The sequence below is a fragment of the Neodiprion fabricii genome, chromosome 5 (assembly GCF_021155785.1).
Source record: "Neodiprion fabricii isolate iyNeoFabr1 chromosome 5, iyNeoFabr1.1, whole genome shotgun sequence".
Lineage (NCBI taxonomy): Eukaryota > Metazoa > Arthropoda > Insecta > Hymenoptera > Diprionidae > Neodiprion > Neodiprion fabricii.
This window is the reverse complement of record NC_060243.1, coordinates 27,205,322-27,229,963: the sequence shown is the minus strand read 5'-3', so window position 1 is coordinate 27,229,963 and position 24,642 is coordinate 27,205,322. Positions and strand designations below refer to the sequence as shown.

Sequence of the window (24,642 nt, the reverse complement as noted above, 5' to 3'; positions counted from 1 at the left end):
AGAGGTAATTATGATGTCAGTTGAGCTGTAGTTGAAAGAAATCATATATGTGCCTGGAAATTGGCAATTAAATATTAATGGCAAGGTTGTACTTAAAGCATTGTAAAGATAAATTTACAAAAAAAAAAACATAATCTTGTAACTTTAAGTTACTGCTTGGTTACAAAGGATTATGGACATGCACTATTGCACCGATTTTATCGGTAGTTAGGATTTTTCGTATATTAGGTCCGTCCCTTGTGAATTGTGTTCGTAACGGGTGATTGCAGTTAATCTGCAGGATACGTGTAACTGAGTGTATGCATGATTATGTTGACAAAGAAGTTTCAGCCCTCCAATAGGGATGAACCCTGCCTACTTGTTCTCATAATTATTTGAGTTTTATATAAATATATACGCATTTATAAATATATGTATGTACATACCTATGTGTAAATGTGTGTATATTTATCGGTTACAATAATAATGGATAATGATAAAGATGCTGTATATACTTTTTAGTGAGTCAAGGTGTGAAAATAAAACGTATTTTTATTCCACAATAATTGAATACTGTTACTTTGTATTACATAAAACTTTGACTTGTTACTGTAATTACTGTTTAAAAGCACTGCGCTGAAAGACAAAATGAATTTATTGGGAAGTTTGTGCCTGTGTGTGAATTCATGAATATACTACTGCAACTCAGCAGCTTCAACTGTACAAGTCATAATTCATTGGAATATATGTGGAGTAGGATACTACAAAGTCATAACAGATTCTTATAAAAATTTTGACATCTAGTAAACTTTGCATTTTTAAATAAAATAATGTATAGGGACAGAAGTAGTTACGATTTGGTAACCAGTTACATTATCACCTCTGATTTGTAATATTCTCATTATGATTGGAATGATTTTCGTATTGAACATAGTAAATTTGTTGCAAATCACAATATTATTATTTATTTATCTTTTTAATAATAGGTATACAATAGAAAAACTGCACTGTAAGAGAAAATAAGCTTAAGAGTCTTTTTTGCCGGTTCCAAATTGATTGAAAAGTCTATCTTTGATAACTTGAGCCATAAGACCATGTATAACTTCAATTGTAGTTTTACAGCTATCTCTTGTCGTCTTGACGAGTTTGTCCTCGCTCCGACGGTCGTAAGGATCATTAGTTGCGGCGAGCATGTTTCCTCGACCAAGTGCTGCTTCAGACTGTTCCAGTTTGTCGGAAAGATCAAATATCTGTCCAGTCGTGTAGTCGGCATTCGTCAACAAACTGGACGAGCTCAACGTGTTAACCCAGTACTTATTCCAGAGAGAATCAAGCAGTCGACGATCAAGGGAGGATTTGAAATACGTTACTTCCAAGGAATAGTACTGCTTGCAGTGTACTCCAAAGTCTTCGATTTTATTCAACGGTATTGTTTGGTACTCTGATGGCTCGTCGTTGGGTGGTTTATAACCCTGTGGGAATTAAACGGCACGAAAATGATTAAATCAAACAAATTCAGGTATAATTTCCTAGTAATTGTGTTCAAATCATTTATTATATTAACCTTGGGATATGTTCTGAAAGCTCCAAGGCATACTTTTCCAGCTGAAATAGTTCTAACAGGGTCAATTACAATCGCTACGAATGGTTCTTGAAAATTTTGATTCAACATCTGAGTGGAGACGTCAATTCCTGATAACCAGCATCCGTAACCCGGGTGACTGTGATACCAACCGATGGCATTTTCGTGACGGGCAACCTGAAAAAATGTCGTCAGTCCCATTTTTTTGTCTACTCTGTAAGACAGTTGTAGAATGTATCAGTATTGATTCAGCCAATGGAGGTGAAAGTCTTGGCACATTTTACAACCCAAAAATATTGATTCACCGTTACCTGTTTAGCAGCCTCGATGTAAGCGGTCATATATTCGTATGCTTGGGCCTGGGCATTGACTCGAGTTTCAGTACCCTCAACGGGAAGAGCGAACGAATCCATGACGAGCATAGTATTCGCCGTTACTTTTCCCAAGAGTAATCCCATGACCTCAAGAGTTCCGCCGGATCGGGCATGCATAACCATCTTCAGCAAAGCTAGCGCCGATATTTTGATGTCTTTGAAGAAGTGAGGACTGAAAAGATCAAATTTTAGTCAATAATAGATCAGTTACTTGATAGTTATTACTAAATTAGAGACGGATATGGTAAAAACACGAAAAAAAAATTGCGGACGTGTTCAGTATAGATTGATGAGTGGATTTTCTCTCGGATATTGAAATAACTGAGCAGGCATAGTTCATACTCTTTTTCCCATGGTTTGGCAGCGAGTATATCAAGCTGCTCCTGACGATCGTATCGATAGATTTCATCTGCTGTGCTTATGGTCTCAACGTTATTTGTCATTTCCCATGTTTTCTGTGCCGTGGACGACTGATCGCTCGACGTGCTTGCCATTATTAACGATCTTCTTTATCCTGGAAACAGAAATTGACATTTGATGAACATAAACGGATTTTTCTATCTGCCTAATACCGCTGGATAAATGGATGGATGGATGGATGGATGGATGACTATAAATTGATCGCTTTTATTATTTGTGGAGAACTTAACGGAAAATAATTCGCAAAAACGTGAAATGTGAATATCGAACAGAAATACGGTGCGGCAGTTGAGTTTATGTAAAGTAAACTTATTATAAAAATTCGTATCAAATATCGACAGAGTAGTTAGCCAAACTGTAGAAAACTATGGATCAGAACAGTTGACTAAAATCCATACCCGTATATACTTCTTGAAAATAATCTTTTCGAAAAGAAACTCTTCGACGGTCGTAAACAAACCTAACTTAAATATCTTCTCGAATTCGCATATCCACTAGTTTTGCAGTAGGGGTCACTGGTGTCGATGTTTAGTTCAAAAAAAATCCGTCACGAATTGCTCGCTCTGAGGGCGCTGTAAATTAAATTGAAAAACAAATGAGACTCATCATGAAATTAGTCATCTCATTGTGTATTTTCTGTGCAGAGATTACTGATCAGTGTTGTACTTATATTGCGTACTCTAAATTTTATTACTCCCTTTTACAATTCATTTCTTTAATGGAATCATGAATGAAATTTTATCATTGCGCGATTTGCTTTTGCGTGAATCATTCGTGACTGAGAATTAATTAAAAAGGTTTTAATTCGTTGTATCAGTTATCGCAGTTGTAATTAAAATTCGTTTGAACGATATCACTGCAGATTGGATATTTCATACACGTTAATTTTTTTATTGCCATTTCGTCAAATACGGCAAATATGGAAGCATAGCCGGAGTTGTGTTATCCCAGTAAACTAAATCGAATTGCACACGGTAAAATAGGAATTAACATGAATTATAACAAATTCAAAAGAATTAGCCCATAAAACATTTCAATTTGGATTAATTCTAATTAACTGAGTTTTTGGACGTACTCAATTCTATTTAATTCATTTTGGTTTACTTGGATCCCGCCTTACGGCATTAAACTACGAAGAATAGGGAAAACACCGAAGACAGAAATTTATAATATACTAATAATACATAAGGAAGAATCGAAAATCCCACGTACTCATCCGAGAAATGAAGGGATCGCAGAACAGGGAATTGGATCAACTCCGTGGACATACATCCAGGAAATTTGAATATGTATACATCAACCGAAGAATCAGAATGGGTAGGGCAGGGGTGGGGGGAGGGGGAGGGGGAGGAGTCGTCGCATCGACGCGAGCGGCTGATGCCGGTAGAGAGCGTAGGTCACCGCAGGGGATCTAGACTCCGGTCAGTCAGTCAGTCAGTCAGTGAGCCCAGATTCGCAGAGTCGGTGAGTTGTGTTCGAGCGTTCAACGTAAATGTTCAGTCGATAAAGAGTGCCATAGATATAAATAGGTGCCGCATAGATAGTATTGAAAAGCGAATGAATATATTATTGGTTGTAAAATCAAAAGGGTAGAGTAAAAAGTTTCGAAACGAGAATGAGTGGACCTGTGACGTCATTGCAGTGTTTGGCGAAGTTTGGGCCCGGAATCGGTGCATCAACGTTGAGAAAACTGTCGATATATGACAATTATTCCCATACCATGTGCTGTGGCAGTGAATTATATTTAATGTCTAAAAAATCCTCGAGCAGCTCGTCGTCGTGCTGCAGGACTCCGAATAAGCGCATGTTACCGACGTCACGGGGGTCAACGGACCTCCGATTGCGGGCATCTATGACAACGGGGGTTTCCCCCTCGGCTACTACAGCTACCACAAGTACTGCTACTGCTGGTGCTCCACGGAACGTCGAGACCCCCGAGACCCCGCCGATTTTATCTAAGCAACAGGCGAGGGATCTCGCTGTACGCCTGACACCCGAGGAGAGGGACGTGCTCATATCGGCACTGCAGGAAACTCAGTCTCAAAAAGTAAAAGCAGAGTATGAAGGTACGAATGATACCGATTCGACGATGTCACTGGATGTATTTGCCCCCTGTGATAATTGTAGTGCGTAGCTTGCCAAGACGAATCGGGGAGAAAGAGAGGCGACCTCGTTATACATAAAACATGCGTTTCTTTCATTTTCTTTCTGTCTTTCTTTCTGTCTTTCTAATGTCGAAGCGATTTACCCGTTCCGTGTTTACTGATTTACGATAATATGTCTGTATTGTTGTTCTAAATTCTATAAATTGATACCCTGAGTAATTTGGTATTGGTAATGACTCCGCAGGTGTAAAAAAAAATTCACAACAAAGATACATAATAGTAGATCAGTATTATGGATATTCCTAATTTTCTCACGTGTCGAAAAATCACCGTTGCTACGTTACGCGCGGCTTTAACACGTGCGTGCGTGTGTACTCAGGCATATAGAAAAGTCATGTCAGGTCCGAAGCGAGGTGTAATTCCCGGACGGGTAGCCAGGTGGATATGACGTCACTGACGCGTCATTGACGCCAATACCGCCCGGACTTTCGTAATTTTACTGTACAGTTTGTCTATCTTCAATTTAGTCACAACATACGTCACGGAAAGTGACATCGTAATGAAAATAAACTGGCGTCTAGAAAGATTGGAGTTGCCGCTAATTATTTGAGTGTATCCAAAGTCGAGCCAAATGTTTGCAGTCTGACATAGAGAATTTCAAAGTATACCCAAGAACCCTTGCGGAGGGTGAAAGTCAACCAAACATCTATAGACAGTCGATGTCGTCATTGATTGGCGGTAAATCGCTGTTAGTTTCTCGGAATGTGCAAAAGATCGAAATTATTGAATTAAACTTGATAATATTTAATTTTATTTCTCTTTGAAGGGAAAAAATGTGTGTCAAGTTAACCATTTACCTAAGGAGGTGTAGTTAGCTTGTCATACTTGAGAGTTAGTCAGTTCACTTAACGTTTATCGCATTTATGACATCATAAACACACCTGCCGCCTTCGTTAGACTTGTAACTGTTTGTACAACACAAATTGGTAGAATTGTAGTTTAAAAATTTGTTATACACGATGCAGCGTGTTTAATTTAATTACACGTTACACGTATTAATTATCTTTTATGAACCGAAATCGCGGGTAATTATGAGCTGGCTGGCTTGTACGGGTTGAAACACACTCCCCTGCGTAATCGGATTAAAGGCTGTACTGGGGAAAAAATTGGTTAATACAAAGCGTACAAATGAAATAATTCACGCGTCCATCGCATTATGCGTTACTCGTATATATAATAATTATACTTGGCACTGTGACAGTAACCTCAGTCCAATACCGTGACCGTGATGGGTTAAATATTTGTCCTTGGCATTCTTTTCGTCACAGTTTCTATAATTAATAGCTTTCCTTGCCATGCTGGCTGATTTACGTACACATATTATACATACGTGTCATACACGTGACTAGTCGTTCATAGCGTATTGACTACGTTCGTCGGACTGATGATTATAGATCGGTCGATGCCTGTTTCGATAATGATGAACTTCCGTCTGAATCAGGTCCGAACCTTTATTGATATTGGATAATAGAAATCCTCTCAGAATCAGCGATAAAGTCGAGTTACCGATGTAACATATAATAAATAATGCCTATTCATCGAGGTTCTTAAGAACTGAATCGATACGCGTGTACGTTGATTCAAAGCTAAGATTGCGTGTATACGTTTTTGATTAACAGTCGGATTATATCGGCTTCTCAGCTTTTATTACAACTATAAAATCCATTCGCCACAAGATTTGATGGAAAACACGGTTTCATGTCAAATTTCGTTCAATGACCTATCTACGCGTAAATTGCGAATTTACTTCAATCAATGCATTTATACTTTCATTCATGGTTGAGAATATTTTTCTTAGCCGAGAAAATTATCTTAAGATAACGTTAATTTGACGAAGAGATGATGAATATTACTCGAACAATCGTAATTATACGATCATTCGAATATTTATACCTGTAAGAGGATTTCTCGTGTATAGTAGTATTGCAAATTAATTCTCCGACGTTGTGTGTCAAGAGACATTGCACTTGTTTCTATAATAAAGAAACCGTTGGTCCAGACGTTGTCTTCACAAATAAGATGATGCAATACCTGCGCGACGCGATGATGACAATGCGGTAGGTCGTGTCGTTTCGTTTCGTCGAGAAATCTTGTGTATATTTTACGAACGTGTGAATTTCGTACAAGGACGGACACACTCGAAGGTATCTCTCCGTACATCTGCACGCTTGTTGCAGCGTAACTGCGTAGCCTTAAAGTAAAACCCCAATTTACCAGAACTGTACTCCGAAGGGTTCAATGGCGCAACGATTTTACTGCGGCCATGAAACCATTCGCAGTATTTAAAAAGCCCTTTCTAACCTAAAGCAACGTGACGTTGGGCACGTAGGACTTGGGACGATCGTAAAGCTGCAACTCGCTCCTCGGCAGAATCCCCTGGAATAATGTAATCGTAACACGTGAATGTAGTATACATTTATCTGTTTATACCTATCTAATACCTTATACGAGAGAATTTATTAGCTTCCGAAGAAGAAGAAGTAAGATTGCTGTAACACGGATAATTTAGACGATTATCAGATCCTCTGTAAATATATTATTTTTCCTATAATCGTTTGTGAAATCATGTTTTGGATAATATGCTTTTACGTATCAAAATTTTAACATTATTAGATCGAGTGGGAGAAAAAAATATGAGGTTCCATCGCATTGAAGTTAGTCACGTTAACGTGCCGATTCGTACTGAGGAAAAACCGTTATTCCGCCATTTTAGAATTGTTGGAAATTCAGTGAAACGTGATGCAACGCAAAATAGTCATATTTCGAAATCTTAGTTCCTTAAAAATCATTGTAAAATTAAGAAAATAGTGATTTTTTTCCTCAATGTTTCGTTACGATAACGTTACTAACTTCAAACCCCTGAAATTTCAACCGTGTGCACGTATAATACAGTGTAAATATTTAAAGATTCTTATCTCGACACGACGCTAAAGTTAGTGACGTAACGAAACGTTGGGGGAAAAATCACTAAATTCTTATTTTTACAATGATTTTGAAGGAACTAAGATTGTAAAATTTGAGTATCTTTTGTTTTGTTACGGTAACAGTTCCAAAATCGCGAAATAACGATTTTTCCTCAGCATGGATCGTTAAGATAACGTTACTAACTTCAACATGATATTCCGATGCCATTTTGTGTTTTTTTTTCTTCTCTTATTCTTTATAAGATCAAATGCCTGGATATCACGAGGTTGAAGTTAGTAACGTTATTATCGGACAAAAAAAATCGTTGTTTTCCAATTTTATAATGACCGAAGGAACGGAATTTACAAAATATGAGCGTGACTTGCTTTATTATACGAATTACTGAATTTCAGACAGTTAAAAATTCCCGAAATAACGGTTTTCCTCAAAACGCACCGTTTACAATAACGTCACTAACTTCAAAGTGATTCGATATCCGTGAAATATTTCACAATACACGCCGCAGCTTGCAGGATTCATTTATTCTCTGAGCGCGAAAGTAGTCTAGAAACTCTCTACGGCATTGTTTGAGTTACGAGTGATATATTTAGAGAGATATTTTTACCAGATTAGGATCACTACCGTACATTTTGTACTAATTCTGCCGACGTTCTTAGATTTGATTTTCCTGAACCATTTTTTATTTAAAAAGTTTTTTTTTTGTTTTATCACGAAGATTAATTAAAATTAGCGCACGTTTTCAAGCTTGGAAAATTTGACAATTATCAATGACATTAGGTAATAATGATGTGAAAAAAACACGTGAATTGAAATGTCGTTTAACAACGTACATGGATACTTCGTAGGCCATGGATTTCATGAATATTCAAGCCCATTTTGCGGAGCCTTTGGGTCAATACCAGGAACGTTCATCCAAGTCTTATATATCCTGTTAAATCGGTGCCATTATGCAATATCTATATGTACACATATGGATTAAACAAGACGGAAATGGAATGTGTGGACATGAGCGATAATCAGACTTGCAGATTTAGGTTTATTATAGCTGTGTATTTAACGTATTCTACAAATACAATAACACGAAAAATCGTCATCATTATACGTTCGTTTTACGTCATATGCCTGTATATTAATTATTATCGTCATATTGCATGTTTGTTATATACGATCGTTTCAATGTCGAGCATTTTTATTGCTCTTTTTGTTACACGGCACAGGTCAACTGGCGGCGTTTCGTTGGAGGAGCAAATTTGGACGACCCAGCCGAGTACCCAGCCTGGGAGACGTCGATCCCACAGGAACTTACTGCGCTGTGCCAGAGGATTGGTTACTGCGAAAGTATGGTACGCGCATGACTTCAGATACTGAAACCAAATATATATACATGTTATATAACATACTGAATTTTACAGAGCCCAGCAAAGGTTGCTTGTTTTTTTTTTTCCGCTTGTCTGCCAGTTCGTGTTCTTCGATCCATAAATCCAATTTCCCCGCTTCCACATTTCGGCAGCTGATAATTATTTTGCTCGATGGTGAAAATTTCTTTTTTTTTTTTTTTTTCGATTTATGTTCCTATATTTATATCGGAAATCATATTTTAACGGTTGTAAATTTGGATATTTGGGGAATTTTTTAAAATTGAAAAACTTTTCACTAGAGTGAAATAAATGAGGGATTGTTGGCAAAAAAAAATTTTACAATTACACGTATCGTGCGATTTTCATCTTGTATGCGTTGTACAGTACAGCTTCTTGTTGAGGTGATTGAATTATATCGCGTTGCTTGTTATACCCGTTTAATTGATCGATTCCGCAGCTTAACACAAGATTAACAGAATTAACAGCATGACAAGGAGATCGGGATTTAATGCTGTGAATGGAAATGAAAATTGGGTGACGGTGAAAAGAAGAAGATCATGAAGTTTAATGTTGTTCTGTCTAGCTTTTTGTACATCTATACTTTAACGCATAGAAAACGCATAGTGTTCAAGTGATGTTTGAGACCAGGATTTGAAAAATGACTGAAGAATATTGATTACGAAAAAAATCATTTCATCAAATTTAGGTATTAATTAACTGTAAATTTAATAAAAGTTTGCCGTCGTCTCAAAAACTTGAAAGATAAAAAGTTGTACCGTTGCGGGAAATTGTGTCTCACTTTGTTTAGTTGCTTGTATGTTATTATTTTTTTTTTGTTCATTCAGTCATTCATTAATAGTCGCCTGTCATATTCAAACATTGGCTAATTTTTAATAATTCTCTGAATGTCTGTTATAGCAGCTAGAATGTAGAGTAATTGTTCAATTAAATGCGCGTAGATAATATAGTAAGGAATTAACTTGCGTCGAATCTATAAAAAAAATCTGAGAAAGTGGGAAATTCTTTTTTAAATTGTAATCAACCGTCTTTCAATTCGGCGCAGATCGATCATTTTCATTCGGTCAGTTTGAGAATAATTTAAATTACGTTTCGTTTTAACGTATTACTTATTACTGATTTATTTTTTATCACGCTCTACTGCACAGTGGAACTTCAGATGAAAGCATTACGTAAGAATATTATGGGCATATAATAAACGAAATGCATGGGGTAGACTGTGAAAATTTTATAAATATATATATATATATATATATTAGAGTGTCCCAAAAAAACCGACTATTTTTTTTTTTTCAAAGAACATTGAAAAATCGTTAGAGTATCTCTAGAAAATGACCCTGTGGAAATATAAGCTCTTAATATTAATATTTAGAGGTGGCGATTTGTAATTTTCTATTTCCCATTTAAATAACATAGGAAAATTTTTTTTTGAACTTTGGAATTTTGTGATGGGATAACGAGCTACTTCATAAGTATGACAAAATCAGGTCTTATAGGAAATTTGATGCTCTACAAAAAAGGTCTGATTGACATTTTGCGTAAATCCAGCCGTTTTAAAAATATCGAGCCTCAAACTTCGGACTGTTTAAAATTATGCTTTTTTTTTCGTAAATACAACAAAAATTAATTTATATGTATTATAAACCCAGAATTATCAACTGAAGAATAAATATAAGAATAAATATATGCATATATTTATTGTTCAGTTGATAATTCTGGGTTTATAATACATATAAATTAATTTTTGTTGTATTTACCAAAAAAAAAAGCATAGTTTTAAACAGTCCAAAGTTTGAGGCTCGATATTTTTGAAACGGCTGGATTTACGCAAAATGTCAATCAGACCTTTTTTGTAGAGCATCAAATTTCCCATAAGACCTGATTTTGTCATACTTATGAAGTAGCTCGTTATCCCATCACAAAATTCCAAAGTTCAAAAAAAAATTTTCCCATGTTATTTAAATGGGAAATAGAAAATTACAAATCGCCACCTCTAAATATTAATATTAAGAGCTTATATTTTCACAGGGTCATTTTCTAGAGATACTCTAACGATTTTTCAATGTTCTTTGAAAAAAAAAAAATAGTCGGTTTTTTTGGGACACTCTAATATATATATATATATATATACTTGATACCATGCATTATGTATAGTCATTTGATAATGCGCATTCGTGACTGTTAGCCTGTTAGGTAAAATAGCGAACTAATCGGGAATTGGCTCTGTTATAGAGTAAAATTAGAGTAGTAATTGTTTTTATAAAAGCTGCCGTTTCTAAATACAAATAAACGAATATTAAAACGTGGCATTAGGCATAAAAACGTAATTGGTATATGTTTATATTACTTGAAAAAAAAAAATAATTATAATAATTTTTATAGAATCATTTCAGCTGGCTTTCTCGCAATTATTTCCATACAATTATTATTTGTATTCTCTGTAAGTAATTCGATATTTCGTCATTCTTTAAATCATATGTAATAATTACTTGTAATGATTTTTTTTTCTCTTACTGGCTTTCTCTTTCCCTGGAAAATTTCGATATCCTGTAAGTTTTCTAACCATTATTAAGCAACGAATATACGAACTATCGCATGATTATAATTGAGTAATTTCTTCTTAGTTTATTTTATTGTTTTGTGAAAGACGAATATGATTTTTTTTTCAAGAAAATTTTACCCTGGCATGCAATTTTATTACGTTAATATATTATCATTTATTTATCGCTACTAACGCGACACTTCGATTTCTATTATTATACGCATCTAAACAATCACCGTTATCGTTTGTTTCTTTTCCCGCAGGGAAAAGAATGTTTTCGTAAATTGGCCTTTTCATCACCTACTAACAATACTTAATAATGTTGCGTAAATATTAATCTTGGATATAAAGGTCAGAACAAAACAGTTTTTTGTGTTAACGTTTCAGCCCGGATGGGGGCCCCTCCTCAGAACAAATATATTTAGGAACATCTGTCACGAACAGAAAATTATGTAATACAAGTTAGTTATTACAAAATTAATATGTAAGAGGCTTATAAATTCTACTCTTTGTTTATTACTTCCACGTGTTGTTTTTTCTTCGAAATTGCAAGTTCCATGTCATCATCAGGTAATTCTCATTTAATTATATCAGCTTAATTAGCCTTGCTTATCACATAAGCCTCTTACATATTAGTTTTGTAATAACTAATTTGTATTACATAATTTTCTGTTCGTGAAAGATGTTCCTAAATATATTTGTTCTGAGGAGGGCCCCCATCCGGGCTCTGAAACGTTAACACAGAAAACCGTTTTGTTCTGATCTTCATATCCAAGAATAATATTTACGCAACAAATACCGAGTTCAATCAATCATTTTCACAATACTCAATAATACCATGAAATAAGGATTTATTTAATAATTTTGTTATGGGTATGCAAAGAAGAATGAATCTATGGTGAATAATGCATGCGAATTGTATTTGCCGTATTTAATTACTCTTTCTAAATATTTCGTATACAACGTCACGAGAATAATAAAAATAAAAATTTATGCATTTATGATTTTATATAGTTTTTAAAAATTTGCATGGTTGGTCTCTCTTTCGGTATCATTGAAAAACTGATTGAACAATTGACTTTCCGACTGTCGGAAAGTGGGTAATTGATTATCTTACGGCCACCCACAATGCTATTTGCGTTTGAGGTCGAAGCTAATTCTACAAGGGTTATCTTTGTTGTACACTTACCCTCGTGCTATGATTTTGCTTGCGACTGTTCGTTAGATAATATAAACATGTATACTTAGTGAAAATAACTTTAACTCTACAGCACGGAGCTACCGTATATCTGAAAATTTGCAAAACACACTCGTCAACTTGCATGGAAATGCTTGCACGATACTAATTGCTCTGAGAATTAAGCAGTAAGTAATTAGAAATATTTTAAACACATGGGTGATTTAGCGTAGAGACTTGTAGAGATTGATTAAAAAATTGGAAATTTTTTATTTGAATAATCTTATTTTACAGCTGAAACAGTACCGCAACCGACCAGAAAGGACTTGATTCGAGGTATGTAACTTGCAAAACAGCGAGGCGCTTTGGATATTTTGGTATATACTGTTTAATTTAAGCGTCTCGAACGACTATCTAATCTTCTAATCCACTGTATTCATTCGTTCGTTTATTTATCTATTTACTTAATTAATAATCGAACGCTCATGATCTACAATTTTCAAATCACTCTTCGCAGCGACAAGAATATTTCCAATCATTAAAGGTTCTGCGTTTCTTGATCCTCGAAAACGATTTTACTGACTATACAAAATTGGCTGAAATAATAAAATACAAAGTGCATATGTACATTGTACAAGCAATATCGGGATAAACGAATCAATATTTTAACTCTGGATAAATCTTTTCAACAAATCATTCCTTGCGAATGTTTTACGAACTCTATTAATTCGGGCGAATAAATTTTACGATCATTACAGCAATTGATTCGTTTACTCCGATCTTCGCTTCTATCATCTAGAATACGTTATATTAGTGCTATGCGATTAATCAACGATTTCGGATATTTGTTTTTCCCAATTAATCGATTAATCGACGGTCTCGATTAATCGATTGATCGATCGCCTCGTAATAATTCGGCCGGTCAATCGGTATATGAATCGAAACCGTCGATTAATCGATTAATTGGAAAAAACTGTAAATTCAAAGGGTCGATTAATCGAAAGAACGATTAATCGAAACTGCCGATTAATCGCCCAGCACTACTTTGTGTGTATTATTTGAACGATTTAAGAGATTACTAGCTACAGAGCAATTGCTGGTAGGTGTTTAAAAATGTGAATAATTTCAGTGTCGATAACGAACGCTATTCCGTTCATCGGATTTGGTTTCCTCGACAACTTCTTCATGATCATAGCTGTATGTATAGATTCAATCAATACGCGTATTTTGACGTATATTGTAATTTCCCAATGAATTCTGTAAATCAACATCGAAATTACAGGGCGATCAAATTGAGACGAGTCTCGGAGCCTTTATATCACTTTCGACCATGGCAGCGGCGGCATTCGGAAACACAATTTCCGATATCCTTGGAATAGGTTCGGCATTCTACGTCGAACGTCTCGTCCAGAAGATCGGCTTCAAGGCGCCGAAATTGACGCCAATTCAAATGGACATGCCCAAGTCGAGGAGAGCCGCAAACTTGGTGAATTGATCCGAAATAAAAAATGAATAAACAAAACGTCGTCCGAGTCCTTTGGATAATTGATTTTGATCTCTTTTTCAGGGTCGTGTTCTCGGAGTGACGATCGGTTGCCTGCTGGGGATGTCGCCTTTGCTCATACTTCACAAGGGAGGAAAAGATAAGGAGGCCAAAACGTCGATAGCCGGGAAAGAGCCGGTAGTGGCGGTAGCTTAGAAGATTCACCCGATTCTCGGGTTTTCGGTATTTTTTTTTCTTCTCTTCTTTCAAATTAGCGCAGCACTACTTTGTAATATGATTATTGTACAAAAAGAGATCGCGTGACGAAAGAAAGCAACGATTTTAGCGATCAACTGGTGATTCAAGTATGTGTAGATTATTATTTATGAAGAAATTACGATAATTCGAAATAATTGTATTATATACAATTTTGGTATCGCTATCAACCACTTAAAAACAGCACGGGTTTTCTTTTTAAATTATTACAACCTATGCATATATGTATGTATTTAATGTATGTATGTATATAGAGATGTGAAACGATATTAAACCGAATTAGCGGATCTTAAAGTATTACGGGTATATTTTGTCATTGAAGGGTAAGTGAATTTTGCGAGCACCTCGATAACGGCGTGGATATGGTTAATTTTATTGTATAAAATTACTCTGTTGATGATTAGCAGTGAAATACTAAGGTTTACACGTTAAGGAGTTAGTACAAAAAATATATTTGACAAATTTTCTACTATATATTAATTAATAAAGATATCGATGGACTAAATCTTCGCCGTTTCGATTGGGTAGACAAATCGTCAGTCATTATACTCCTTATCAGTGTCTGTGACCGAGTGTTACTTTAGCGATGTATCCCGCGTAACGTCTCCAATCTTGCAATTCAAATTCCAAATCTAGACTCAACGTTTCCTTCCAGTTAATTTCAGTCACTTGGTGGCGATTGGTTTGAGGATGTGAGCCGATATCGAATACTGATTTTGTGTTTGTCACGAAATTCCTGGTCTGCTCCTCCATGTTTTGCTCGCCGATTGGACTTAACTTTGACTTTAAACCTGAGTAATCGGGGAGCCAAGTCATGAGCGAGCTCAGCCACCATTCCCACCCTGCGATATCGTTGCTCGTTCTGTTTCTATTTTCAGTTTGCTCAAAATTTAAATAGGACCGATTGCAGCTCAAAGAATCTATTACAAATTCGCTCGTGAGAACATTGACTGACGATATGTCGTCTGGAATGGGTCCAGGATCAGGTACGAGAAGTTGGCTTGTCTCTAATGTATTTTTAGACGAAACGACCGGTTGTCTAGGTGTCAGAGACGTTCCTGGTATCTGACTCGCTACTAAGGCTGATCCCAAAAGCGTTGCTATCCCTGCAGCGTAAGTTGCAAGGCAGATGGAAGACACACTCATCACTGTCTGAATCACTGCCATCAGCTGTGTCGAGTCCATGAGAAAATTAAGGTCTGTATAGGAGAACCAACCTCTCTTCTGACCTTCTTTGTAAGCTATGTCTCTCTCTAATCTCTGTAAACGGTCCCAGAAATCGTTGTTGCAAACGAATATAGTCCAATCCTGTTGGAGTAAGAAAAAAGAATATATAAGGACTCATTTTGGTTCTCATTGATATTATTGCTGTGAACTGTAACGATGATGAACTTACAATTGCGACAAGAAAATCCATTTCCAAACTATTTATTTCAGATAATGTTAAGCCTGCTGACTGTGCCCATTCTGTGTTGAACACTTCATCCTCTTCCCCGTCATCGTGTAAAAATTTACTGGCAACCATCTGAAAGTAGGGCAGTCATTATCATATGCTGTTAAGTGATTAATTGTCAATTTTGATTGTTTGCACAGCTAGATAAAAGACCAGTATGAATTTATCACAGCAAAGATTTATTTAATTGAGACCAGGCTATGATATACTTTATCATCGTTATATATCAGTACAATAATTACATCATTTTTATAAAATTTTAATAGAATAATATTTACTGACCAGAGAAACAAGGAATAATTCAGATGGGGCCACACGTTGCAAGTACTCTGGATTGCAATCTTTGAGACGTTCCAAGTAGAGCAGTGCCAAGACAAGAGAACAAGGAGAGACACAAGCATTCCGAGATATGCGGCTTGCTTCCTCAACGTCGAGGCGTTCCAGTGTCCGACCACTTTTCACTTCCGTGAAAAGTTCGGCAGCTAATTCTATAATTTATCAAAAACTCTCATGTAATAAATTTGAAAATAGCTCCAGTACTAAATTTTCTGAAACTTAGTCATGGGCGGAAATGTACCGCTTCTTGGAATGGGTATAATTGGTGTAACTCACCTGTCACAGGGAGGCTGAGGCAGTCGGTCATTGGCAATTTCGAATAGTAAAGTGATTTCGTTATTCGACTAAGGAACTCGTCGTGATCGCCCATAGTCTGTAAATATCAATAATTTATTAATGATACGAATGTCGTTTGAAGAAGATGTGAGAGGTGATAAAAATTGTCCTTGGAATGCCCGTAATTGCTCATCTTATACCGTGAATAATGCATAGCAATTAATTAACAGATGGCTCACCTTCAACTTTGCAGATGATTTTCTACGCTTTGAGATATTAGTCATGGTTGACCGATTATTGCAACAAGTCAACCGAACCAATATCAGCAGTCAAGTTGCCAAGTCAAATAATGAAAACTTTTCGAATCTTTGAAATATAAGTTTAAAAAAACGTAACCTAATTTTACAAGAGATCAAGGTGCCTGACCGAGACACGAAATGACCCCTTTTTAGCATAGAGTAGCAAACGTATATAGAAGGATGTAGGGAAGATGAAGAGAGGGCGAAAGGCGTTGCCTCCAAGATGTAGGACCGATAAGGTGTTACTGCGCAGGCGTATTTACGAACCAATCGCCTGTCCGGACCATGGAAGGCCGTCTTGGATTTTAAACCTATCGCATTCGAGATAATTTACCGCACATTTTAAAATGTGAAAATCCACATGTTTCATCTATGTCGTTGTCTAGTCGCGCATGCCAGATAAGAACGAAGGGGTTATATTTTGATTCTAATTAATAAAATATGTCTACGACTTATATGGGATGCGCAGAATGAGATGAAAATGCATCCGCCAGAAAAGCACGCCTTATTTATTTTTATACAATATGGTTGCCTCGAACAGTTTCGATTTCTTCTCACCGACGCGTCGGTAATCTAAACATCTGCATTCCCTTGCGACGTCCATTTTTCACTGACCAGAATCCCTCCAAACTTCTCTTTTCGTGTATCTCGAGTCTGTTATTCGCCCGTTCTTGTTGAGTACCTCGTGGCTCGTGCATTGAAGTTTGGTTAGCTTCCGTGCAATCGACAATCGTACATTAAGAAGAATATCATCTAATAAACGAGAAGTTGATATTTAATTGAGTCTCGCTCTTTATTGTCTTATGTGATTATAAAGTGTCAAAAATGGCGGTACGCGTGCAATTTGAAAACAACAATGAGGTCGGTGTATTTTCAAAATTGACAAATTCATATTGTCTCGTCGCTATCGGCGGTTCCGAGAATTTCTATAGGTATGTTGCTTCCTTCAATTTCCTTTTTCCGCTCGTTTTAATTCTTCCTTATTCTTGAAACGACTAACAACCTCAATACATCCTCGTGTCAACAGCGTATTCGAAGCTGAATTGGCCGAAACAATACCGGTCGTCCACACGTCGATCGCGGGGTGTCGAATCATCGGACGATTGTGTGTCGGTAAGTTGTTACGTTCATATGTGCAATTCGAATGGACTAGTCGAAACGCTTTGCATACTACTTACAACTGTACAACTGTGATAATACGTCCAGGTTGATAGTACAAGTTGGCTTCTTGTAGTCGGACACTTTGACAGGGCCATAAAAGGTAAATCTGTCAAAATTGTTACTTGTTTTTCCCCATTGACCAGGTAACAAGAATGGAATGCTGGTGCCAAGCAGTACGACAGACACGGAATTGCAACACATACGTAACTCGTTACCCGACAATGTGAAGCTCCAGCGAGTTGAGGAGAGGCTTTCTGCCCTGGGCAACGTTATAGCATGCAATGATTATGTGGCTCTGGTTCACCCAGATTTGGACAGAGTAATATTTTTCACCCTATATCCAAAAGATATTGTCAAATGGACCTCGTCTTATTGAATTTATTACATAGGAAACTGAAGAGATCTTAGCTGACACCTTGAATGTCGAAGTATTCAGGCAGACAGTTGCAAGTAATGTACTTGTTGGATCTTACTGCGTTCTCTCCAATCAAGGTGGCCTTGTACATCCACAAACTTCGATCCAGGACCAAGACGAGCTCTCATCGCTGCTACAAGTACCGTTAGTTGTAAGTCTTGTTGAAAGAGTACTTTCGTGGTGTTTTAGTTTAAAATGAAACACGTAAAAGGCAATATTTGAAAAAGCTACACTGTATGCATTGCACCAACAGCTTTTCATCTGTATTTCAGGCAGGTACGATAAACAGAGGAAGCGAAGTTATTGCTGCAGGAATGGTTGTCAATGATTGGGCATCTTTTTGTGGCACAGACACAACCTCGACCGAACTCTCGGTGATAGAGAGCGTTTTTAAGCTGAATGAATCTACACCAGCTGCAATTGCATCCACAATGCGTGCCTCATTGATAGAAAGGTTTACAATTACTGATAATTATATTGGATTCTTCTTGTCTAAATTTAGTTATTTTTTTTTTGTTTTTATTACAAAGAGCACAATTTTTTGAGATTCAAGAAAATATGAGATTGAACATCATTTTCAACTGTTTCAGTATGTCCTAAATGACATTGTGATGAAGAGAAGCGAGTTGCGTAAGTGACTGTACGGTGCATACGTTCTGTACTGTTTCGGATACGTGGACCGTGGGAATTGATCAACAAGGATACTAAAACTTCTCGTTCAAAATAGACTTATCATTCTAATTCTGTTGGGCACGATGACTATAGCAGTTTATAGTTTTCATATGAAAAATTGCATGGTGCTCATCTCTCAGAATTGTGAAGTATAATTCGGTATATTGAAAATTTATATAACTAAATGAAGAAAGACACTTTGGTTCCCAGTTGGTTTTTATTTTTACCCAGACTAAAAAATAGTCTTATTATTTTTTATGTATAGCTATTGTTGGTCTGTACAGGATACATGAAAATAGAAATATAATTGAAAGGGAACAAGTACAACTTGGAAGATAATGAAAACATAAAAGAAAAAAAAAGAAATACATCTTCAAATTATCGTTATTTTCACTTGATTTTCGTAGATTATTATTATTATTATTCTATTCAAATAAATACAATGTGCGAGACTAACGGAGATTGATTAATTCTTAGAGCATTTTTATTCCTGTAGTAATGCAAGGCACAACAGTCCAATGATATAATAAATCAGACCAATGCACCCGAGTGAATTTTATACTCTGGCTGTACAATATGTATCGTGCATATGCATGCCTGAGAAGCCTGAATTGCATGAAAGTTAGGGGGTGACTCTTCTGTACAAAGCAGTCTAGGTATGTACGCAACACAATGAATATTTTTTACGCACCTTTGAGACAATTGCGATTCTAGTCGTTACATAAATTGGTATGCTCTATCTGTTTCTCAAAAATATAATGCAAAATTTTCGAAAAAAAAAAAAAAATTATATATTCGAATAAGAAACAAGAAGGTATAATAAAATTCAAATCATTATTATATTTTTAATTGTCGTGAAATATCTCAAGATATGTACTCATATGTATATACCTAATACGCAATTATTAAGCCTTCTTCAATCACCATTCAACGAGCAGAGCAACGTTAGCCATACTTAAACTGAAGTTTTTGCACAGTAACTGAATAAAGAATAATTCTTTATTCTTGTGATCAAATGTTAGAATTATAGCTATATTTTATTACAAATCCCACTCGAGGTATGCTGCGTGCTGCAAGTAGGCAGTTTGAAGTATTTTCGCGGATAAACCTGCCTTTCTTTCCGAACAGGAGTTTGTCAAAATGTGACAAAAGTTTGAGTAAAGTTGATATATCTTGTCGCAGTTCGCTCATTGCTCTTCTGTTTTCATAATTTTGATTATTTAGACTAGAGAACAGGTAACTGTTCTGTTTGCAGCAACTCTGCTGCTCCAGCGGCGTCTGATCGCATAACCAGAGTTATTCCAGCTCTGTATGAAGCTGGGATACGGATGTGCGTTATGCTCGTTGTTATTCCAGAACTCTGCCTCCTTTGGCCCATCGTTTCTCTTACCAGATTCACTATTTGTCCTGTCGAAAAAAAGACATTTCTTGAAAAACCAGACAATTTCAACGGTTTATCAAAACTACTTCCAAAAGTTCAATTATCTTTAGTTTGTTGCTTCAAGAATCTTACCCAGGACGTTCAATTTTCGCCAACGCTGTCCTAATTGGCTAAGTGGCCTTAGATCTGTGTTTGTACTCCAGTGTGCCAAGACGTCTTGTCTTCTTATTAACAAAATACTCGGACTGACCAGTTGATGCCAGACTGCCTGTAGTTAATATTTGGTAATATTGAATTCTTTAATGAAATTTGTTTTCACGGAAAAATATTGAAATGTGAAGAAAGTAGAATTGAAAATTTGCAATGAGGCGGGTATGCTTTGGCAGAATACTAATGTATGTTTTTACAGAAGGTAAGAGTACTGGGACCAACCTGTTCAGATAAACACTGCAAGGGATTGGACAAATATATTCCAGCGGGTCCGACGCCGAAAATCATTTGATGATGCCACGCATCAGGGATATTTGCTCCTTCCCCACAGTGTTGGAGATTCAGAGTGGCAATCGGCACTGCTCCTGAAACATTTATAGCACGAATGTACCCAATTCTCGTGCATATCCGAGTTTATTGGTGGATATCGAGGACAGGCAGTGGTTTCACTGAAAATTCTAGTGTGATTTTGTCGGCCAACTTCTCACCCTTAGATATCCAGTAGTGCAACCAGTGCGAAAACGAGATCTTCCTTTCTGGGTATAACGCAAAGAATTTCGTCACCACTGCCCCGCTGGTAGCCAAAGACATTCCTCGGGCTAGATCTTTGTGAGTTGCTCCAGCCATTGAACGGCTCATTAAATACATTGGTAAAGGTGTGCCTGGCTCTCTGAGCCTGGTGGCTACGCCACGAACCAATACTTCGAGGGAAAATGCTACATCCAAAGCGAGCTATGGGAAAAAGAAGGTTTCGGTTTTGTAACTTGTAAGTTTCATGTCAGAGTTCTTCTTGTTGATGTTTATTCTGTACACTTACGAGCGCGTTGATAGCTGCGGTTGCTCCGCAAGCCGATGTTGCAATTTGAGTAACTTGCTTCACTGTAGCTTCCTGTTCGCTCCAAAGCATAATTTTCTCTACAGGCAATAGATCTTGAGATCTCTCCGAGCCAAGTTCACTTTCCTGTGGATGAGGGGCAATTTAGTGAAAACGAAAATCTCATATCGGTAAAAATTCTTTACTCACTTTGTATCATTCTCTAAAAGTTTCCTTGCGATTGTATTGAGTTAGCGCAATGGAATACTTACGAGATTTGAGTCGCCACTTTGATTAAAAGCAGTTTGTTTGTTGAGCATTAGTTTCTTAGCCATCATGCGGTGGTAAAGGGTAGAACTGAGATTTACTTTTCTAGAATCCAAATTAGAACTCTCAGGTATTGAACCTCCGATCCCTGTTGTGTCTTGAGACCATAACTCAGCATCCGTATCTCTGCTATCTCCAGGCGATATCAAATCACCGTTTGTATTGTGATGTCCATAAGACTCCTGCAATGGACATAGCGTTGCGCGATGCAGTCCTGTTGCCTCCCACTTATCTGCAAAATTGGGAGAATACACTTTGTGATAATTTACTTTTTTGAAATTTAGTCTCACATGATTTCTCATGGTAAACATTCTGTCGATCAGAACTTTTCGTTTAACTATGTACAAGTTTTTGCCAAAAACCTCAATCAAATACTCGATTACTGGTTTTCTGGTACAACTTGGATAACAATGAAGGGCCATTTTTAGCATGGAAAACATTGTACCTATTCTACTGCTGGTACTCGGCATCCAGTGTGATGAACTAGGCTGGGTTGGAATTTGATTGAAGGAACATTCTTGATTAGAACAGGACTGAGTAGCTCTCTGGTTCAATATTTCAGAATTCTGAGTAGGTTGTTGATTTGATGGTACATTGTCAAGCCTGGAGGCGACTCTTCCACTGCTAAGATCATTCAGTGGCACAGGATCAGGCTCAACGCTATCTAACGCGATATTCTGAATATCCTCGTTAATCGATGCCATATCGCTGTCTCCAGTATCCTGTGGGAGAAAATCAGATTAGAATTAAGAATTTGCTATGTATGTAAAAAAATTGTTATTGCTAGGAAGAAAAGACGTATAAACCATATCAGAAAGACGAATAGCCCTGCAGTACCTGCTCACAAGAAGGACCAGGATCGAAATCCATTTCCAAAAAGTCCATTTCTGGACTTGAACTCCCACTGTGATATTGGGGTTCAGCCTCTCTCTCCTCTCTCTGTCCTTCTATAGGCCCCAACTGCTGTCTGAAATCCAATTGCGTAGGATCATCCATTCCTTTGTAAGTATAAAAGCAGCAATCCTCGCCATCCGACATGTCCCCCTCATTTCCAGAACTGGAATCTCGTCTGTCGCCTTCCCTTGGAGACATCTATTAAAAGAGCAATATAAATAAGTGAATAAATGCATTGACACAGAGCACAGAACTATCAGCAGGAGAGCTTACTCTCTGCAATCCGCTGGGTCCGGCGGCTTCTCTGCTGCCGTTGATATTGGGCCTTAAAAAGCAGCACGTTCCTTGGCTGGTCGAACCGATGCTGCTTCCAAAGTTGTTCATGCCTCGATTAGGCACGAAAGAGGTAGTGTTCCAAATGGGATTGCCGTCGGCACTAGACTCTGCACTGCAGGCAACTTTAGGTGGGCATTTCTCAATCCCAGATCCATAATCGACATTGTTTCTGATGTCGGTGTCTTCCTTGGATCCGTTTTCAGCCATGCTTGTCGACACATTGGCGACGTTGGTTTGGGCTGACGGAAAGACCGAGTTCGAGTAGATAGGGGTCGACTTAGGATAGACGAGGATGTATGGACTGGTCATATTAGTATGTGCGTTACTTTGAGAGGTATCTAAATAAGCAGTGCAGGTCGAATTTGTGTTTAAATGATCGGGACCCATATTGCTGCTTGAATTATTGGTCTGTGGGTTCTGGGGACCGTTGGCAAAGGTGCAGGATGATTGTGGGGAGAGATGCAAGTCCTCATTTTCCTCACCTATGTTATTATTCATTTTAAACTGATCATTGGTCAGTCTGTTCGGGATCTTTGCTGCCTGATGTGAGCCCCCCTCACACTGCGAAGATCTGTTCTCGTTCGCCTCCTGTTGACCCTCGATTCTTGTGTCGCCGTTAGGGCAACTTTGCCCGTTGCTGTCTTCCTTCGAGTTCATTTTGTCAACGTGTGATTCAGGCTCCTAAAGTTTGTCACGCTGGTGTGAATGTTACAATTTTGATCATAGTCATCGTCGTTGTGATTTGATGACCGATGTCTTCTAATCCTCTAGGTGATTTTGAAACTCTCCCAAATCTGAGTAAATATATCGCGAATCTCGTCGTTGGCCGTCGCAATAGTGACAGACGAGTATTGTATTTTTATTTTCAGATTACCAAAAGGAGAGAAGACAAAACTAGGAGTTCAAAAAAGCGATCTTGACGGGCTTAAAACAGTCAACAAATCTCCAATTCCTCATACGGACGAAATAACAAGGGGATAAATAAATGCCGTAGCAAAGTGATGTGTTATAAAATCTTGGCTAAGGTTAAACTGGGGTTGAAGAAGGAAACACTGCGAGAGGTCTTCCGACCTTTCTTTCTTTTCCCGTTTCGCCTGTCCGTTTCATCCGCAAGATTAATATCGTCCCGATTATCACCTGATTTCTGTGTCCAATTGCTTTTGTATGTACCGAAAATCCGATCACAGTTATCAATACAGATCGAACTACTGCTGCTGTTACTGATTATACTTTTTTATATTACCAACTGCACCGCATCCACGGTACTTACGATTAGATGCATGGCATCGTGTACTGTACGCATGTACGTTGTTATATATATACATAAGAAAGACTGATACACACACCGTGATCGTGGTTCGTGACACACACACCGTGTGATGTGTGGCTTCGAGTTAACCGTGTTTCGTTGTTTCTTACCGCCTTCTATTCTATCCCTTTCTTTTCATCTTCTTTTTCGATCCGCAACGCATCCCGGGACCTTGACGTTATTTTAACACCGCCACGAAATTATCGCGGGGTTGTTAAATAGCCGATCCGACGAGAGGAATTCCCTTTTATATAACCACTGCAAACTGGTTAAATTGCTGTTCCTCCTTTTTATTCTTTCTTTCTTCTTTCTTTCTTTCTCTCTTTTTCAATCATAACACATACCCTACTCTACTGTCACAAAACTCAACATCGAAACAACGTATAGCTCGTTCAAATAACATCAAGCCTCATTCGAATCAGCTGATTATACTCACTGCTTACATGACCACCTGGTGGTT

The 24,642-nt window shown here is 37.3% G+C and overlaps 5 protein-coding genes across 10 annotated transcripts; 2 read left to right on the top strand and 3 right to left on the bottom strand.

Moving 5' to 3' along the window:
- Positions 1 to 228: 228 nt before the first annotated feature.
- LOC124182135 (COP9 signalosome complex subunit 5) lies at positions 229 to 2,888 on the bottom strand. 2 transcript variants are annotated; one of them, XM_046569003.1, is made up of 5 exons: positions 2,754 to 2,888; positions 2,278 to 2,449; positions 1,873 to 2,107; positions 1,544 to 1,738; positions 229 to 1,451 (listed from the first exon to the last, which is right to left on the bottom strand). In XM_046569003.1, the coding sequence occupies exons 2-5, from the start codon at positions 2,427 to 2,429 to the stop codon at positions 1,005 to 1,007; spliced, it is 1,029 nt and encodes a 342-aa protein (XP_046424959.1). In that variant the 5' UTR covers positions 2,430 to 2,449; positions 2,754 to 2,888; the 3' UTR covers positions 229 to 1,004. The 2 variants fall into 2 exon arrangements, with proteins under 2 accessions (XP_046424959.1, XP_046424960.1); XM_046569004.1 differs by having other exon boundaries at positions 2,816 to 2,853.
- Positions 2,889 to 3,685: 797 nt separating this feature from the next.
- LOC124182134 (transmembrane protein 65) lies at positions 3,686 to 14,596 on the top strand. Of its 3 annotated transcripts, none has more exons than XM_046569002.1 (7): positions 3,686 to 3,819; positions 4,126 to 4,421; positions 8,663 to 8,788; positions 12,835 to 12,876; positions 13,670 to 13,737; positions 13,823 to 14,026; positions 14,108 to 14,596. In XM_046569002.1, exons 2-7 carry the CDS (start codon positions 4,160 to 4,162, stop codon positions 14,237 to 14,239), a joined length of 834 nt encoding a protein of 277 aa, XP_046424958.1. In that variant the 5' UTR covers positions 3,686 to 3,819; positions 4,126 to 4,159; the 3' UTR covers positions 14,240 to 14,596. The 3 variants fall into 3 exon arrangements, with proteins under 3 accessions (XP_046424958.1, XP_046424957.1, XP_046424955.1); XM_046569001.1 differs by having other exon boundaries at positions 3,718 to 3,819; positions 3,998 to 4,421; positions 12,844 to 12,876; XM_046568999.1 differs by having other exon boundaries at positions 3,718 to 3,819; positions 3,998 to 4,421.
- A 52-nt stretch (positions 14,597 to 14,648) lies between these two features.
- Positions 14,649 to 16,832, bottom strand: LOC124182133 (protein CNPPD1). The gene is made up of 5 exons (XM_046568998.1): positions 16,604 to 16,832; positions 16,365 to 16,461; positions 16,035 to 16,240; positions 15,696 to 15,824; positions 14,649 to 15,607 (listed from the first exon to the last, which is right to left on the bottom strand). The coding sequence occupies exons 1-5, from the start codon at positions 16,646 to 16,648 to the stop codon at positions 14,855 to 14,857; spliced, it is 1,230 nt and encodes a 409-aa protein (XP_046424954.1). The 5' UTR covers positions 16,649 to 16,832; the 3' UTR covers positions 14,649 to 14,854.
- A 403-nt stretch (positions 16,833 to 17,235) lies between these two features.
- LOC124182136 (eukaryotic translation initiation factor 6) lies at positions 17,236 to 19,120 on the top strand. Its single transcript, XM_046569005.1, has 6 exons — positions 17,236 to 17,595; positions 17,691 to 17,776; positions 17,968 to 18,143; positions 18,214 to 18,390; positions 18,512 to 18,693; positions 18,830 to 19,120. The coding sequence occupies exons 1-6, from the start codon at positions 17,489 to 17,491 to the stop codon at positions 18,837 to 18,839; spliced, it is 738 nt and encodes a 245-aa protein (XP_046424961.1). The 5' UTR covers positions 17,236 to 17,488; the 3' UTR covers positions 18,840 to 19,120.
- Positions 19,110 to 24,604, bottom strand: LOC124182125. 3 transcript variants are annotated; one of them, XM_046568985.1, is made up of 10 exons: positions 23,356 to 24,600; positions 22,811 to 23,112; positions 22,481 to 22,735; positions 22,089 to 22,365; positions 21,589 to 21,875; positions 21,320 to 21,463; positions 20,991 to 21,234; positions 20,725 to 20,867; positions 20,425 to 20,560; positions 19,110 to 20,318 (listed from the first exon to the last, which is right to left on the bottom strand). In XM_046568985.1, exons 1-10 carry the CDS (start codon positions 23,528 to 23,530, stop codon positions 20,137 to 20,139), a joined length of 2,145 nt encoding a protein of 714 aa, XP_046424941.1. In that variant the 5' UTR covers positions 23,531 to 24,600; the 3' UTR covers positions 19,110 to 20,136. The 3 variants fall into 3 exon arrangements, with proteins under 3 accessions (XP_046424941.1, XP_046424939.1, XP_046424940.1); XM_046568983.1 differs by having other exon boundaries at positions 22,811 to 24,604; XM_046568984.1 differs by having other exon boundaries at positions 21,685 to 21,875; positions 22,811 to 24,604.
- Between the last annotated feature and the right edge of the window lie 38 nt (positions 24,605 to 24,642).